This window comes from Cucurbita pepo, chromosome LG13 (assembly GCF_002806865.2).
Source record: "Cucurbita pepo subsp. pepo cultivar mu-cu-16 chromosome LG13, ASM280686v2, whole genome shotgun sequence".
Classification (NCBI taxonomy): Eukaryota; Viridiplantae; Streptophyta; class Magnoliopsida; order Cucurbitales; family Cucurbitaceae; genus Cucurbita; species Cucurbita pepo.
The window spans coordinates 380,923-395,942 of NC_036650.1; the positions used below are offsets into that span (position 1 = coordinate 380,923).

Genomic DNA, 15,020 nt, shown 5'->3' on the forward strand with positions numbered 1-15,020 from the left:
CTATTATGTGGACAAATTCTAAAATGTTTGTAAAGAAGAATAATATTGCAAATATTTTTCCAAAGTCACTTTTTGATGGATAGAGAGTAAAGATTAGTTCATGATACATAGACAAGTTGTCTCACGACTCTCTCGAAAATTAAGTTCTGACCTCACATCGAAGCAATAAAATCAATGGAATCCGAAATTGTTTGGAGCTCGAATGAAGAGGAAAAAATAGAAAGCATAGGGCGAGAAAGAAATGATAGTATGAAGCAAAGAAAGAATTAAGGTTGAAAATTTATTGAAATAGCAATACAATTGTGGTGGGAAATAGTATAGTATAGTATAGTATGATCCTCCCATAGTGTTTTGTTACGCAGGATGGTGGAGGAACCACACATACACATCTTCTTAATAACCATTTTCAAAATTAAAATTAAAATCATTCATTCATTCACATTCACACCATATACTGTGGTTTTCAAAGCATCATCACCATCATATTTACCCCATGACATCCCACCACTCCTACTCCTCAAGGACCCACCACTTCCTCCTCCTCCGGGAGAACCAGGGCCTCCAGAATTATAGCTCGCAAGAGGCGGTTGGATCTTCACCTGGTTCCACTCGTAACCTCCTCCGACCTTCCTGCTTCTCCCTTCCTTCCATCGCTCAACAGGTTGCTGCCCCAAACGGCTCGGGGAATTGTGTGAACTATGAGCCATGAAATGGGAATGCTTCGATGAGGGACGACCATATCCGGTGTACAAATCTTGACCTGAGGGCGGGCTTCCCATATCTTGGACATGTCCACTTTTTCTGAAATTGTAACGCATGGTCAAGTAACAACTTGTGAATGTCCCAACAACAAGTGAACAAGCACATGATATCTACCTTTGTGAGGTTACATTCAAATTAGCGCTTGGCATACGAAATCTTCCAATCCCAATCGATGGATTAGATGAACCCACATGCATGTTGCTCAACTCACTCGCAATGCTGCTGACATCTGAATCCCCATCATCTTGGAGGAGTAGTTCATCACTGAACCGACAAAAATTGTACCACGTTAAAGTATGCATGAATTATGTGCTCTCACGGTTTCAACAGACAGATGTGCAAACAAAAGAAAGCTTCATGAGTTATCTAAGCTAAGACATATTTGGCATGTGTCCGACACCAATATACATGAAATAATAATAAAATGGGAAATAAAAATCTATAACAAAAACAAGAACCAAGTGTTATGGTTAGGTGGTAACAGTGGATTTTTAAAACTACTCTCCAGAACCAACCAGATTTTGTACCTTCTACTGGACTATATAGGATTTAAAATCAAAAGCATAAACTAATTGCCATGCAGATAAGAACGCACAGATAATTACCAATGCATATGTGAAAGTTTACTAACCTATAATTGGGATCCCAATCTCCAGGATCAGGCAATTCAGACTTGTTACGAGCCACGTCCGATGGTTGCGAAAATTGCATATTGGAACCAGGCAAATGAGCTCCTGGCATACTCTGAATGGTAGGGTAACCAGCAGAGCTTCCACTACCTACTTGATGCTGCTGCTTCCAGCTGCTGGCATTGCTACTTGGTGGTAGATGAGATGGGGAGCAACCATGTAAAGAGTTCCCATCAGCTTGTAGACCGTAACTCGTGCCTTCAGTAGATTGACCTTGCCAGTGCGAAGATGAAGAACCATCATGACTACCAGAGTAATCCCAAAATTTCCTTCTATTAAATTGACCGACTGTAGCCATTTTCCCCAAAGGCGATCCCTGACAACTACCCCTTGCAGGAGAAGTTGGCCCAAAGTGTCCAGGAGAGCCCACTGAAACTTGACCATAGCTGCTTGGTGGAGTAAACTGCGATGGACTCGTGCCTAGGGGCAGTGGCGCAAAGTTCCCGGTTGATGGGCTCACACCAATCCCATTGCCATGTGATAATTGGAAAACCCTCTGCCGAGTATCTGGGCTGCTTGCACGCATTGATATCCTTCCCTGAGGATGCATATTCATTCCAGATGGACCAACAGGTGAATAATAGGCAAGCATACCATTGTCTCCGTAACTTCCGTAGCTGTTTCCGAATCCAATAGTTTCGTTGTAGCTACCATGACTTCCAACGCTGCCATAACTATTGGCATGGACGTATGGTACCATTTGAAAATGTGGGCTGCTCTGCAGAACTCTGCTCCTACCTGCAATCTGAATAGAAGTAGATATGTACTTCAGATCAGAAAAACTTGGTAAATCTGGCAAAAATAACAACAAACAATTTGAAAGACCACCACGGTAGTAAAGGGACAGCAGTCTCACATTGGGAGAGAGACCAGCTGCAAACCAATGCCCTCCACCTGGATGATGGTTGTCCACCTTTATGCTTTGTGAAACAAGCTGTGAAAGAGAGAGAGAAAAGAAATAAATAAAATTAAAGAGTTTAAAAAAACTGTATGAAACCCTTCCTATTGGAGATCACTCATGAATACACCGGGTTATATGAAATCTCCATCAATGCGCCAAGGCTTGTTCCAATAAGAGAATAACGACCTCAATTCACCCATAAATACTTACAATCCCTATAGTCATTTGAGCCATATACATTAGTTATCCAACAAATTGTCTGTTGTACGTAATACTACAACCTTCAATGCTCTGATACACTTGTTGTACCCAAATGCCACAACCAAAATGTTATGATACCAATTGTTATAGTGGAATGCCACAACTAAAAATGCTATGATACCCAATTGTTGTAGTAGAATATACACTTGTTATACCCAAATGCCACAACCAAAATGTTATGATACCAATTGTTATAGTGGAATGCCACAACTAAAAATGCTATGATACCCAATTGTTGCAGAATGCCACAACCAAAAATGCTATGATACCCAATTGTTGTAGCGGAAGCGGAAGCAAAATCGATCGCACTCACACACCCACAAACTAAAATTAAACAAAGAGACACAAAGATTTACGTGGTTCGGAGAGAAGAATTTCCCTACATCCATTGTCTTGCTCTAAAAAGAAACTTTTGTGGCTAAAGTGTGTCCTTTGAGATATTCCAGGACTTTAAGCTTGCTATCGTCCCACAAAACTATTAATCCACCAAATCTTCCAATGGAATCAACATTTATTACGATAAAATATTAACAGGTCAATAACAGTCAATAACAGGAAAATGGTTTGAGATTTTGCAGTTTAAAAATGAACCTAAAAGTTTCATAATCATATTAATGTTTAACAAATCAACTTACCAAACGTGGGGTCTCCGGTGGAGGCGTGTATGGGCATGTGAAAGGCTCTCCTGTGACAAAAGGGTGTTTGGAGGCCTGCATGCACATATGGATTCAATATCCAAGTGTCTATTGCATTTTAGTTATAAAATGTACTATTCAGGTAAATTGAATACTGGGTAAACTCTACACGGGGGAAAAGTCAATACCTGGAAAGGCGACCACCTTTTTGCAGGATCGAACTCTACAAGGCCCTTTAGGAAATCAATTAAGGCCAATCGTACTTGACTCTCTGTTAATAAATTACATTGTAACTAACCCCAGTTAGAAGTTGCTAAGAAACAGACGTTTGGAGCTAAGGACACAGAAAGGCTTACCTTTCCTAATATCTTCCTCAGCTAAGTTCTTTCTGTAAGGGTAGTTAGTCACAATTGCCTCGAGGTTCATTCGATTGAAATACTCTTTTCCAATTGAAGGCTTTTTCATCTCTCTCTGAACATAAAAAAGCAAGTCAATTGCACAAATGGACACAAGTGTTGGGGTTGAAAGCTGTGTACTTGTAAACAAGTAAGTAGGGACTCAGTATACACAAACAATGAACAAATTTAGAATAGGAATCAGAGCATCTAAATTACTAGGCATCATCGAGAAAAGATTGGTTAGACAGAAAAATGTCTAGCAAAAGCATCTCTGGTACTCAATATATTTTCTTGCCAATAGTTGATTTTATTGGAACAGAGGAACTAATAAAAGTACACTTACAGCTTCATATTCATCTGCTTTTAATGCTTGAAAACTGCTTCGACCACTTCCATAAATATCACCAATTTCATTATGGAAACCTCCAATAAATTTAAAGAATTTGCTAGTATGTTTTGCCTCCTTCAGAACATAATCCGGAGGCTGTCCCCTGTTGAATATAAAGTATGCATGACATGAAAAGACATATATATATATATATATATAAACAATTTTTCTTATAAATAGATATAAAACTAGTTTACAGTTAAATCAAATAAAAAAAAACCACCCAAGGTGGAAAAAAAAGATAGAATAAATTAGTTCAAAAAAATTCAGATCAAATAATGTGATCTTTTCCTGTAATTTGAGGGTAAAAAAGAATAGTAGAAGAACAAAAAAAAATTGAACCTCAGATTCCAATGCAACACATCAGTACTGCAGTAAGTCAATACTTTTCTTGAAACATATGAACTTCTAGTTGTATGAAGATTTGAAAACAAAATTTTGGGGAACTCCCAATTTATACCACTAAACTTTCATAAGTGCATCAATTTAGACTTTGTTTCCGCTGTTGTTGATACATCATTTTCATATGTGTGTAGACTTAAGTGCAAGATTAACAAAATATTAGAGGAAGTGTTGGAACCAAAGGAGTGGTAGCAACTTCATCAATATAGAGTTCCATCTCCCTTCTTCCTCTATTGTTCTCAAATTATTTGGAAAAAATGTGGGATAGGATTTTAGGAAAAGAATAACGTTATTTAGGTAATCTTGAGTTGATATAAAATGAAATTAGGTGAAAGTAGTTATGAATCACCAACAAATGGTCTAAAATGATTCCCTAATAAAAGTGTAAGGTTTCAATGGATACAAATTATTAGCGTAGGATTTAATTGATCAACTGGAAAGTTTAGGGGTAAAAAATGATATTTTTTCAAAAGTTTAAAAACAAGGGAATTTCTATATGAAAGACCATAATTAACATCTTTCCTTCCTCAGGCAATGGTGTGAAGGTGAAGAAGTTCTAGAATGACATGTGGGTTGACAATGCTCCTAATATTTTCTTAACTAGTACATGACCTTGATGGAAGCGTTGGTCTGTAAATCCGGGTGGAGGAAGGGTAGTGCAAATTTAAAGAAGAGTTGCAGGAGCAGTCACTGCTCATGATTTTGGTGGTTGATAGACTGCCTCTCCTGACAAGGATATAAAGCTTTGGCTTCTGAATGAGAAACAGAATTTTTTTTCCTCGCAAGTCTATATTTCAATTTTCAAACCATTTCCCCGACAGAAAGCAGTCATTTAGATGAAGTTTTGTAAATGCAAATACATGGAAAAAACGAGGTTTTTCCATAGTCGCTGGTTTTGGGAGGCATTGGTATCGTTTTTCTGTATATATTTCTCCCAGATTAATATGGATTTTTGCAAGCCCTTTCAGCTTTTGTACATTCATTCTTTGGATGAATTTTTTTCTTTTACAACATGACTATTTTATAATAAAAAATAAGAGAAAAAACACTTACCCAAGAATGTCGATCATCCGCCTCAATAAATCGAACTCAGAAGCTCCTGGAAATAATGGCAGTCCAAGAAACAACTCAGCAACTATGCATCCAAAGGACCACATATCTATAGCTGTAGTGTATCTGAAAAAATGGTTAAGGGTAATGCTTGAAATCGTAAAAAACTAGGAGGAAATATATATACACATTATATTATATGTACTTTAAAGATTAAATAACAATTTTAATCTCTAAACTTTGATATTTTTAAAATTTACGAATGAATGAAACATAAAATTGAAAGTTAGACTTCCATCTGATATCATTTAAGTTTATATCTAATAGATCAATTAAATTCTAAAAAATTTGAATTTGTCATGGACCTATTAAACACAGACCTATTAGACACCTTTGAAAGTTGAACTTTCAAAGGACCAAACTGACACAAACCTCAAACCTCAAAGTTCAAGAACAAAAGAACAAACTTGTAATTCAACCTAATTTAAAAGCATCCATCATCAACACTCGGGGAGCGTTAGAATTATTTGATGGGTTAAGAAACCCACAAACCCAATAAAGCGCCTACATAACATTGCTCCATGATGAGAAGCAAAGAGATGGACACGGGAAAGGAAACAACATGACACAGATACGACTACACATTAAGTAGGAGACATGGACATTAGGGACACCTAATTTAAGCGAGGACAGATAAATTTAATACTTCAAGACTTCAAGATGGATAAGACATGTAGCTTGTGCATAAAAAAACAAAATATACTAAAGGCTTTATTAAAAGTTTGTGTTTGGTCCCATAGCTTCGATTCATCCTCAATAATCAAAGTAGGAGTTGATTTATTATTGTCAAATGAAGAGGCCATCCTATCCAACCACTATATATTGTGTGTGAATGTTTGGGGCCAACTTTCGCGCACCTCAACTATTTTCATTAGACAACTGGAGAACTCATAGGTTATTAACACAAGTTGCAACCATGACTTAAACTCATTCTCTCTATAACTCGTTACTTATTTACATTCTCTTTTATTTTTTTTTTTTATTTNGTTAGATATCGGGAGAAATATATACTGGCTCTTATTGACAATTGGGTCAACTCATAAAGTACTATTATTTGGAAACTACTTTACAACCTACACCAAATACTTTCTAGGTTTTAAAAAGTTTACAAACAAAATTTAATTTTCGTCATTGCAATGTTTTCTCAACCTCTTATTAGTTTTTCAACCAGATCTGGACACTCAGAATAGGTACACATCGTGTTCCTCATTCAAGGATACTAAACCAAATAAGTTACTAGATTTTAAAAAGGTTGTCGATAAGATATAATTACATACATTAAATGTTTTCAATTTTTTAGTTTGGACACTTCGAAAATTGTATATGACACAATAACTCCCTTCAAAAGGATACTGATATCCGAGCAGGACTTCTGGAGACCTATAGTAGCGGCTCTGCGCAAGAGGAAGAAGAATAAGAAACAGAGATCATCTTTAGAATGCTGAGGATGAAATGGAGATCTGGAATTACCTGGATGTAAGAATAAACAGTGCGGGCTTCCATGCAAGCTGATCCGAAGTCAATTATTTTAATTTCTGCCGGCTTGGCACTGCTGTTTCCAATGGTGAAAAATAAACAAACACCCGCAGCCTTGTGTAAACAGTCAAAGAAAAAACAAATTAAGGGAAGAACAAATCTTTATCTCCACAACTTACCTCGTGCATAAAAGAATATTTTCTGGCTTTAAATCACAATGAATAATGCCAGCATCTTTCAATAGTGCAAGCCCGCATAAGATCTTCTCCAATATAAACCAGACAAAAGGTAAGATGGTCATCAATGGAACACAAATGATGATTCATTTGAAAATTCAAATCGTAAACAAATTGTTATACCTGTTTGGATAACATTTGAACAATGCTCAATGACAACCCCCTAAAATGATTGATCTTGATAAGCTCATACCTAGAGTATGGGCAGAATTTGTAATCCAAGTATATATTTCAAATCACAATTTCTAGATAAAAAGGACAATAGGTAAGGACTTACAAATTTGTATCAAGCAGCTCGAAGCAAATGCACAGATGACGTTGATATACAAAGTAATCATAAATACGGACAATATGATGCTTGTCCTCAGGATCATACTTCTTATTTAACTGCAAGAAAACTCAGATATTAGGTCTCATACTATATTTTTCCTATACTTTCAAAAAACATGCAATACCAAAAAAAAAAAACAAAGAATCTGCAACCGACTCAGAATTGAAGACAAATTTGGATGGGAAGAAGAAATCAGTTTAGCAAGTTACTAAAAAACATTTGTAGGTTATGTGCTTCTAGAGGCCTTTTATGGGGTGGGTATTTAGAAGAAAGGAACAAAAAAATTTGGATGGCAAATCTACCGCTTCTACCTTCTTTTGTAATTGTGTATGGCTAACATCCTCGTCGTGACCTCTTAGTTACAAGAAATTCTTTTGTAACTACGATTTATGTCCGTGCTTCAAGATCGGAAGGTTTTGCTTCATTAGTTATCTGAGAGGGGGCTTTCTCATCCCCGGCCTCTAAGCCATTTTTGCCTTGTTTTTGTCTATATACTTTCCATCATTTCAAATAAATAAGAATAAATAATAAACCATTTTTGTTTCAAAACATGAATTAAAAATTTGGAAAATACAAGGTCATGATCTCCAAAGGTAGATATTCCCACTCAGTGTCCATAAATGCAAACCACAAGGATCTTCTATCTACCCCATCAGATAGCTCTGTTAAGCATCCTCTGTCTTGTCTAGAAACAGAAGAATCTAGACGAAGCCATTTAAAGAAAATTAGGTAAAGCAGACTTCATACCTACAGCATTCCAGAACCCCATAGTCTAGTCTACTGACCAAGTCATGATTTTGTTTCAATTTTCATATTGCTTTTCTTTTCTTCTGCTGAGGATTTACAATGTATTGTTCCGTTTATGTCCCTCTCTCTATAGAGTTTCCATTTATGCCTCTTCATAAGTAATCTCAATCTGTCATCAACAGACTAATATTATAGGAACATTTTTCTGGAGGATTCTAGTAGTAACTTAGACTTTCAAATTTAAAACTTCAAGAAATATATTTCTTCCAAAATTGAGCTTTTAGCTCACAAAAGAAAATAGCCTCGTTGGTTCACTAAATCCTCTAATGGCAACAACAAGAAACGGAAATAACCATTATCCAAATAGATATGAATGGAAACAAAGTTACCAATGTCAAAATAGATACTTCAACCAGTGCTTGCTGATAATATGCAGGTTGGTTTTTTATGATCTTCAAAGCTACGAAGCTGTTAGTTTCTGCAACCCAGCATTTAGCAACCTGCCCAAAGGTCCCATGACCAAGTAGATCTTTGACAACATATCTGAAATAACCCATTAGCCTAATCAAAAGCATGACCTATTGAATTGTATATAGTATATGAATGAAAAACGATGTATATCTAAAAAAGTAAAGGGCATATGCCTAAGGAAACTTGAGTTTTGGACCCTAGTCACAGGGGTAAAATGCAAGCACGGGTAAGACAAAAGTTACACTTTCAAGCATCTAAATGCTGCAAAAATATAATATCTATAGTAAAATTTTCAATAAAAGAAAATGAAATGGAAATAGAAATTTTAGCTTTCTGTGTCTTATGCAAAAAAGCAAAAAACAAGCTGAAACGACACTTTTCTGAAATGACAATTTCATGAAAAGTCTGGTCTAAGTTCTATGGTATTTCTAGTTTCCAAGATTTCATACCACACTTTTTTTTATAAGAAATCAAGCTTTCATTGAAAAATATGAAAGAATATACAAAGGCATGTGTAAAAACAAAAAGAGCCCATCACTCAATAAAAATGGACTCCAATTCAAAAAAATAAGGCCTAACTGATAATTATTTTTAAAAAGATCCAACACCAAAGCCCAAACAGAGGCATTAAACCTGTTACTTCACGACTCCCTCACAAATCTCTCCTCTCTAAAGATTCTATGATTCCTTTCTAACCAAATCCCCCAAACCACGGCATAAAAGCAAGTTTGCCAAAGAAATTTTCCCTTCTCCCTAAAAGAAGGAAACAGCAAAATCTTCTCCATCATAGCCCCTCCAAAGGGAACACCACCAGGGTCTCAAATCTGGTTAACTTTTCCATGTAAAACCTACTCAGAAAAGAACTTAATCTTCTTTGGAATAATAATCTTCTAGAGCTAGGAAAAAGGGGGGATAGGAGAGGACGAAGGAGCACACAAAAGGTGGAAAAGAGAGCTGAAAGAAGAAACAAAACAATAAGGGACTTCTTTTCTTCCAATATTTGTCATTGTTGGTATAACTTTTATTTGTTGTTTATATACCTTTTTTAGGTAACTTAACTCGGGAAGAAGAAACAAAATATAACTTCTTGATGACCATAGTGTCTTTGAAGTCGATTTAGATTTAATATAAGTTCTAAAGTTCTAAAGTTCTAGTCAATATGCATGTTGATGTCATGAATTGAAGACCCCAAAAATTCATGATCAGATATGTGCAACTAAGAGGACAATAAAGATATCAAATGCTGATTTCAACTAAAGAATGATCAACACATTCCTGCAGATGCATAGTAGAAATGGTGTACTTGTTCAAAGAATGAGTGCAAAATAAGGATTGAAACTTTCATTCAGAAAACACACAGACCTCCGTTGTGTATCAGAATTGAGTAAAACGGAGTTCACCGTCAAAATAAGATCTGAGTTCACATTATCATAGCCATCATTGAGGACTCCAGTTGATGGACTCGTCAAAAATCTCTTCAGGTTTAACTCTTCTGAATATTTAAACTCTGGATTGCATTTTCTGTAGGTTTCAACGATGTCCTTGGTTAATCTAGCAACCAGCTGAACAATCAAAAGTTTTACGTCAGAAGAACAGATTGCTACTTCTCATTGAATCAGTATCAATCTTAAAATGACAAAATATAAATTATGTAGTCCTAGGATGGATGTCGTAGTAACATAACCCATATCAAATCAAGGTCCAATATTGATGTAGTTCAAGTTTGCTAGAAATTTTATGAAGAAAGTTGTTTTCCAAAAGATCCAAGAGGCTGTTTTTTTCATATGATTAACCAAATTTTCAGGAAAAATGAAGAATGTAAGGACATAATAATAAGAAGAAGAAGAATAAGAATAACAACACACAAAAAGGAGTCAAATTACAAAAGCCACTCCAATCCAATAACAAAGATCTGGAGGTTAATTACAAAAAGGGCTCGTCACCGGAACCCATAGAGAAACATAGAATCTAATGGACCACGTATCACTAAAAGAACTCTCTTGACCCCTAATAGGAAAGGTTTTTTGGCAGTTTTGCTTTTTTGCTATGTTCTAGGGCATCTAGCACGAGTTGAAAAGTAAAAATTTTCGTGGGGTGGAGCAATCTGAGGAGAAACTTCTGGATAAAACTAGGTTTAGTTCCTCTTTGTGGCCATTTTTTAATACGTTTTTTTAATAATTATCTGCTTAGCCTAATTCTTTTGAATTGGAACCTCTTTCTATAATTGGAATGGGGGGTGTTCGCGCCCTTGTATATCCTTTCATCTATCTCAGTAAAAGCATATTTCTTTAAAAAAAAATGATAGGATGAGTAGCTTCTGAGGATTAATTCCTCTTAATCTAAGTGTGCTTCTTCTTCAATCTTGTAGCATCATAAAGTTTGACCATGGAGTATTGGTGGATGTCTTTGATTCCAAAAGGCACTAAACTGATTCTAAGGTCTTATGTTCAGAGACACTCTCATAGTACTTTTTCTTCAATCTCGTAGCATCATAAAAGTTTGACCATAAAGTACTGGTGGATAACTTTCATTCCAAAAAAATTAAATTGATTCTAAGGTCTTATGATCGGAGGCCCTCTCATAAAAGTGCGAAAGAGTACAGAAGAAACACATTGAAGAAACTTAAAGAGCTGTTGGGAGTGCTTTGTAAAGTGGTTTTCTGTTTTTGAAAAATAAAGATTTGGTGAAGGCATGTTTGGATGACTGTATCATAATTCTATCTTGTAATTTTTCAAGTTGGGAAAGTTCCATGTAGGGGGTTCATTGGGCACCGTGTGAATGTATTTTGGGAGGCTTGAGAGGGTTGGGGAATGGATATAGTGATGTTTTCAAGTTTGTAACTCTCCACATTATCAATGGAAAGTTTCGTTTCTTTTAAAGAAAATGTTCTAATGACCCTTTTTAGTTGTTCCTCTTGAATTTTCCAAGTCTATTTCTAGGGATCTTCTATTTTATAGAATTAATAAACTTCTTTATCCATTTAAAATCATCATGAACAACGATTCCGAACTCCCAAAAAAATTTAAACTTATAAATAGTAAGTTCAAGTGCACAAAGATGTTTTTATAAGCCATCCAAATATTGTTATCGATAATAGTTTTAAAGACAAACAAAAATCTGTCTCTGAGAACAATGATTATCAAGGGGGCCTTGGGTTGCTATCTCAAAATATTGTGCTGAAAGTGATGAATGGTACAAGTTTGTGATGGGCAAGCGGATAGAATCAGATTTGAGGAGTAACCTTGTTCTGGGGATAAATATGTTTTGGTATGCTTAATTATAAACTTATTTATCTTTCAAAATTAACTCCCCTAAAAAAAGGAAAACTAAACTTCACATGATAAAATTGGTCTTGTAAGGTTACATTGATCACTCTCACTCTACTTTAGCTAATTCCACCTTGTATTCAACTTTAGTGAATTCCATCTCGTTTTAGTCCAAAGATCCTTCTTTTTGTTCATACTCTTGGTCTCTTCGTTCTTGAAAATGACCTTTTAATCTTTTAAATGATTGGACAAAAGGCTTCTCCTCCTTTCTCAAAAGAGTCAATGACATTCAAGATCCCGTCTTGGTCTATCCTTTCATGACAATGCCCCTCTTCTGATCTTTTAACTGGTTGAACAAACGACTTCTCCTTTCTTAAAGAAGTCATAGAACTCAATATCCCTTCTCCTTTCCTACTAACCATTAAAATTTCATCAATAAATTTCCTTTGAATGTCCCATGTCATTTGTCAAAAAAACGACCATCCTCACTTGTAGACACCAAGCAGAACCTCCATACTTCTTTTCATTCCATTTTTTAATAATGTAATATTATCTACACTCCAACTATGCTAATTCAAGTTTTTTTCAGCCAACTTGTACACTCGTCTTCTTTCGAACAACATCTTGCATGTTAATGCCTCCATGAGGTAGCTTATGACTTGGAGTTCAAGGGACAATGAAGTGAACCGATGGCCAATCCAATGCACCTGCTTTTGAAGCAATCTAATCTAAAAAGATGAAAATTTTCTCTTCTCCTACCTTAGGGCCTCAAAGCCCCAACAAACCTTAGGGCTAAACTAATAGATACTTATTTTATGCACTATAGCTGCTAGACTCCATCATATGCCCTCCACTGTCACATAAAAGACAAACTAGAAAGCAAAGAAACCCAAGTAGAAAGTAAAGAAATAAGTAAGGACTTTTTGTTCATCAAATCTATCAATCTTTAAAGACTCTTTGATCCTTTAACACTTGATTTTCTTTTACACAATATCTGTCCTTGTAAATTTGGTAAACATCACAACTAAGACCCTTGATATTTCTAAAGTTACCAAAAGAGGCACAATATAAATATAGACCAAATTTTCTTAGAATGACATATACTTCTACAACTACAAACGAGTGAATCAAATAGGCTACAGAAAGCATCCTACTACGACAACCGCAGCCAGTAGTTCTATAAGTTTCTAAAGGAATGCATCTTTCTTTACCGAGTGAGATGGACAAGTATTCCAGCACTAAAAATTTCAACAGGAATAGATAATGATAGATATGTCTAACAGTAGGTAAGACATGCGTGGAAAATTGAGGAACTTGTTTAAAGGTGCACCTCCTGGAGCTGAGAACTTCAACCGTGAACCACGCCATAGGGAAAAGTCTCAATTCAGCAACAAAACACTAAAACTACGATAAAGTTTGGTATCAAACATGCAGACTGAAAGAACAATCATTTGCAACATCGATGTCCATCAAGCTATTAACAACTACATGATTTACCAACAAGTTAAGCAAAATGGAAAAGAACACAAAGAAAGAGAAGACAAGAACTTACGGGTATTCTGGCGGCAAAACGCGAATCTTGGGGTTTCGCAGCAGCAGCAGCAGCAGCATCTTCCCGGTACAAATAAGGACTAAAACCGAGTTGCCTAGGATGCCACAGCGGTCCTACAGACGCCGATGTCGAAGCAGCCAGTGGGTCGCATTCGGCGCTGGAGTGTGCAGGTAACCGACGGTCAGCTTCATCACTTATGCTAACTTCTTCCTTAGCCATAACCAAGGCAGGAAATCAAGCTCCAACCAAAGAATTGATATCGCCCAAATCCTCCATTGGAGCTAATCCTCAAGCATAAAAAGCAAAACCAATAACTAAACAATAAAAACAGAAATTGACGGTGGGGTTCAGTAGTGGGTGGGTCGATTCTTGAATCCCCCCAATTGCATCTATGGTTTCAGCAGAGCCACTCCCAATTGAAGAAATCCGCCAACTGAATCCACTCCCATTCTGATTTTGTCTCTAATTCAATCTCCAGAAACCGACAAACCCCTCCCAAGAATCCATGGCACACAAAAATCGATCAATCTGACATGGGCGTATCAGATTGACGATTATCTAAACATTGAAATGAATCCTCCAAAACTTCGATCAGACAAGAAGCAACAAAAATTGACCCAAATAATATAACTTCACACTATAAAAACACAATCACAAAACCACCAAGAAAGAAAATCCCACAATTCCGATCGATGGCGAAGGGGAAGTGAGAGAGATTAAGAGAAAAGATATGGAAATTGGAAAGTGGAGAGAGAAAGTTAAGAGGAAGAGAGAGAAAGAGGGGAGATGAATTTTTTGTGTATGGGACAATAATGAGTTTATGTTCATCCAATAGCGAACTTCAGCAAAAGTAAGGAAAACCCTTTTTTATTTTTTATTTTTATTTTTTTTATATAAAATAAATAAATTGTCATTTTTGTCACATATTTGTGAACATGCAGGAGAGAATTTACGTTACGTGTAAACACTTTTCTTGCTTTTTTTTATTTATTTATTTATGCAAATTCAAAACTTTAATGATTTAAAAAAACTACTAAAAAAATTTTAAAAATTATTAATTTCGATTTCTTTCTGTCATCTACAACTTTATTTCCCGAGTTTAAATTTATATAAATATAGTTTTGAACGTATTGATATAAAATACGTATGTCTAAATTGTATAATGATGATTTTGATCGTATTTACTTTAATATAAATTTTACGCATAATTTTAATACTTTATTAAATTAATTTATTCGAGAGAGTTCTATATTTTAATTAATAAAATTGTTAGTTTATGTTTTAATTAAAGTCAAGAAAGATACGAAGCTCCATTTGGATATTTAAAATAATTATTGCCAACTATACTTTAAAAAACAACTAGTTGTAAATTTTAAAAAAAATATATCACATTGT

At 35.5% G+C, this 15,020-nt stretch overlaps 1 protein-coding gene across 2 annotated transcripts; it reads right to left on the bottom strand.

The window, feature by feature from the left end:
• Window positions 1-250: 250 nt before the first annotated feature.
• On the bottom strand, window positions 251-14,436 carry LOC111808886 (dual specificity protein kinase YAK1 homolog). 2 transcript variants are annotated; one of them, XM_023695116.1, is made up of 17 exons: window positions 13,626-14,436; window positions 10,170-10,369; window positions 8,726-8,879; window positions 7,536-7,645; window positions 7,382-7,451; window positions 7,202-7,284; window positions 7,017-7,095; window positions 6,900-6,940; window positions 5,490-5,612; window positions 3,990-4,137; window positions 3,605-3,719; window positions 3,437-3,519; window positions 3,249-3,323; window positions 2,308-2,385; window positions 1,394-2,196; window positions 877-1,026; window positions 251-801 (listed from the first exon to the last, which is right to left on the bottom strand). In XM_023695116.1, the coding sequence occupies exons 1-17, from the start codon at window positions 13,842-13,844 to the stop codon at window positions 429-431; spliced, it is 2,904 nt and encodes a 967-aa protein (XP_023550884.1). In that variant the 5' UTR covers window positions 13,845-14,436; the 3' UTR covers window positions 251-428. The 2 variants fall into 2 exon arrangements, with proteins under 2 accessions (XP_023550884.1, XP_023550883.1); XM_023695115.1 differs by having other exon boundaries at window positions 7,017-7,098.
• Between the last annotated feature and the right edge of the window lie 584 nt (window positions 14,437-15,020).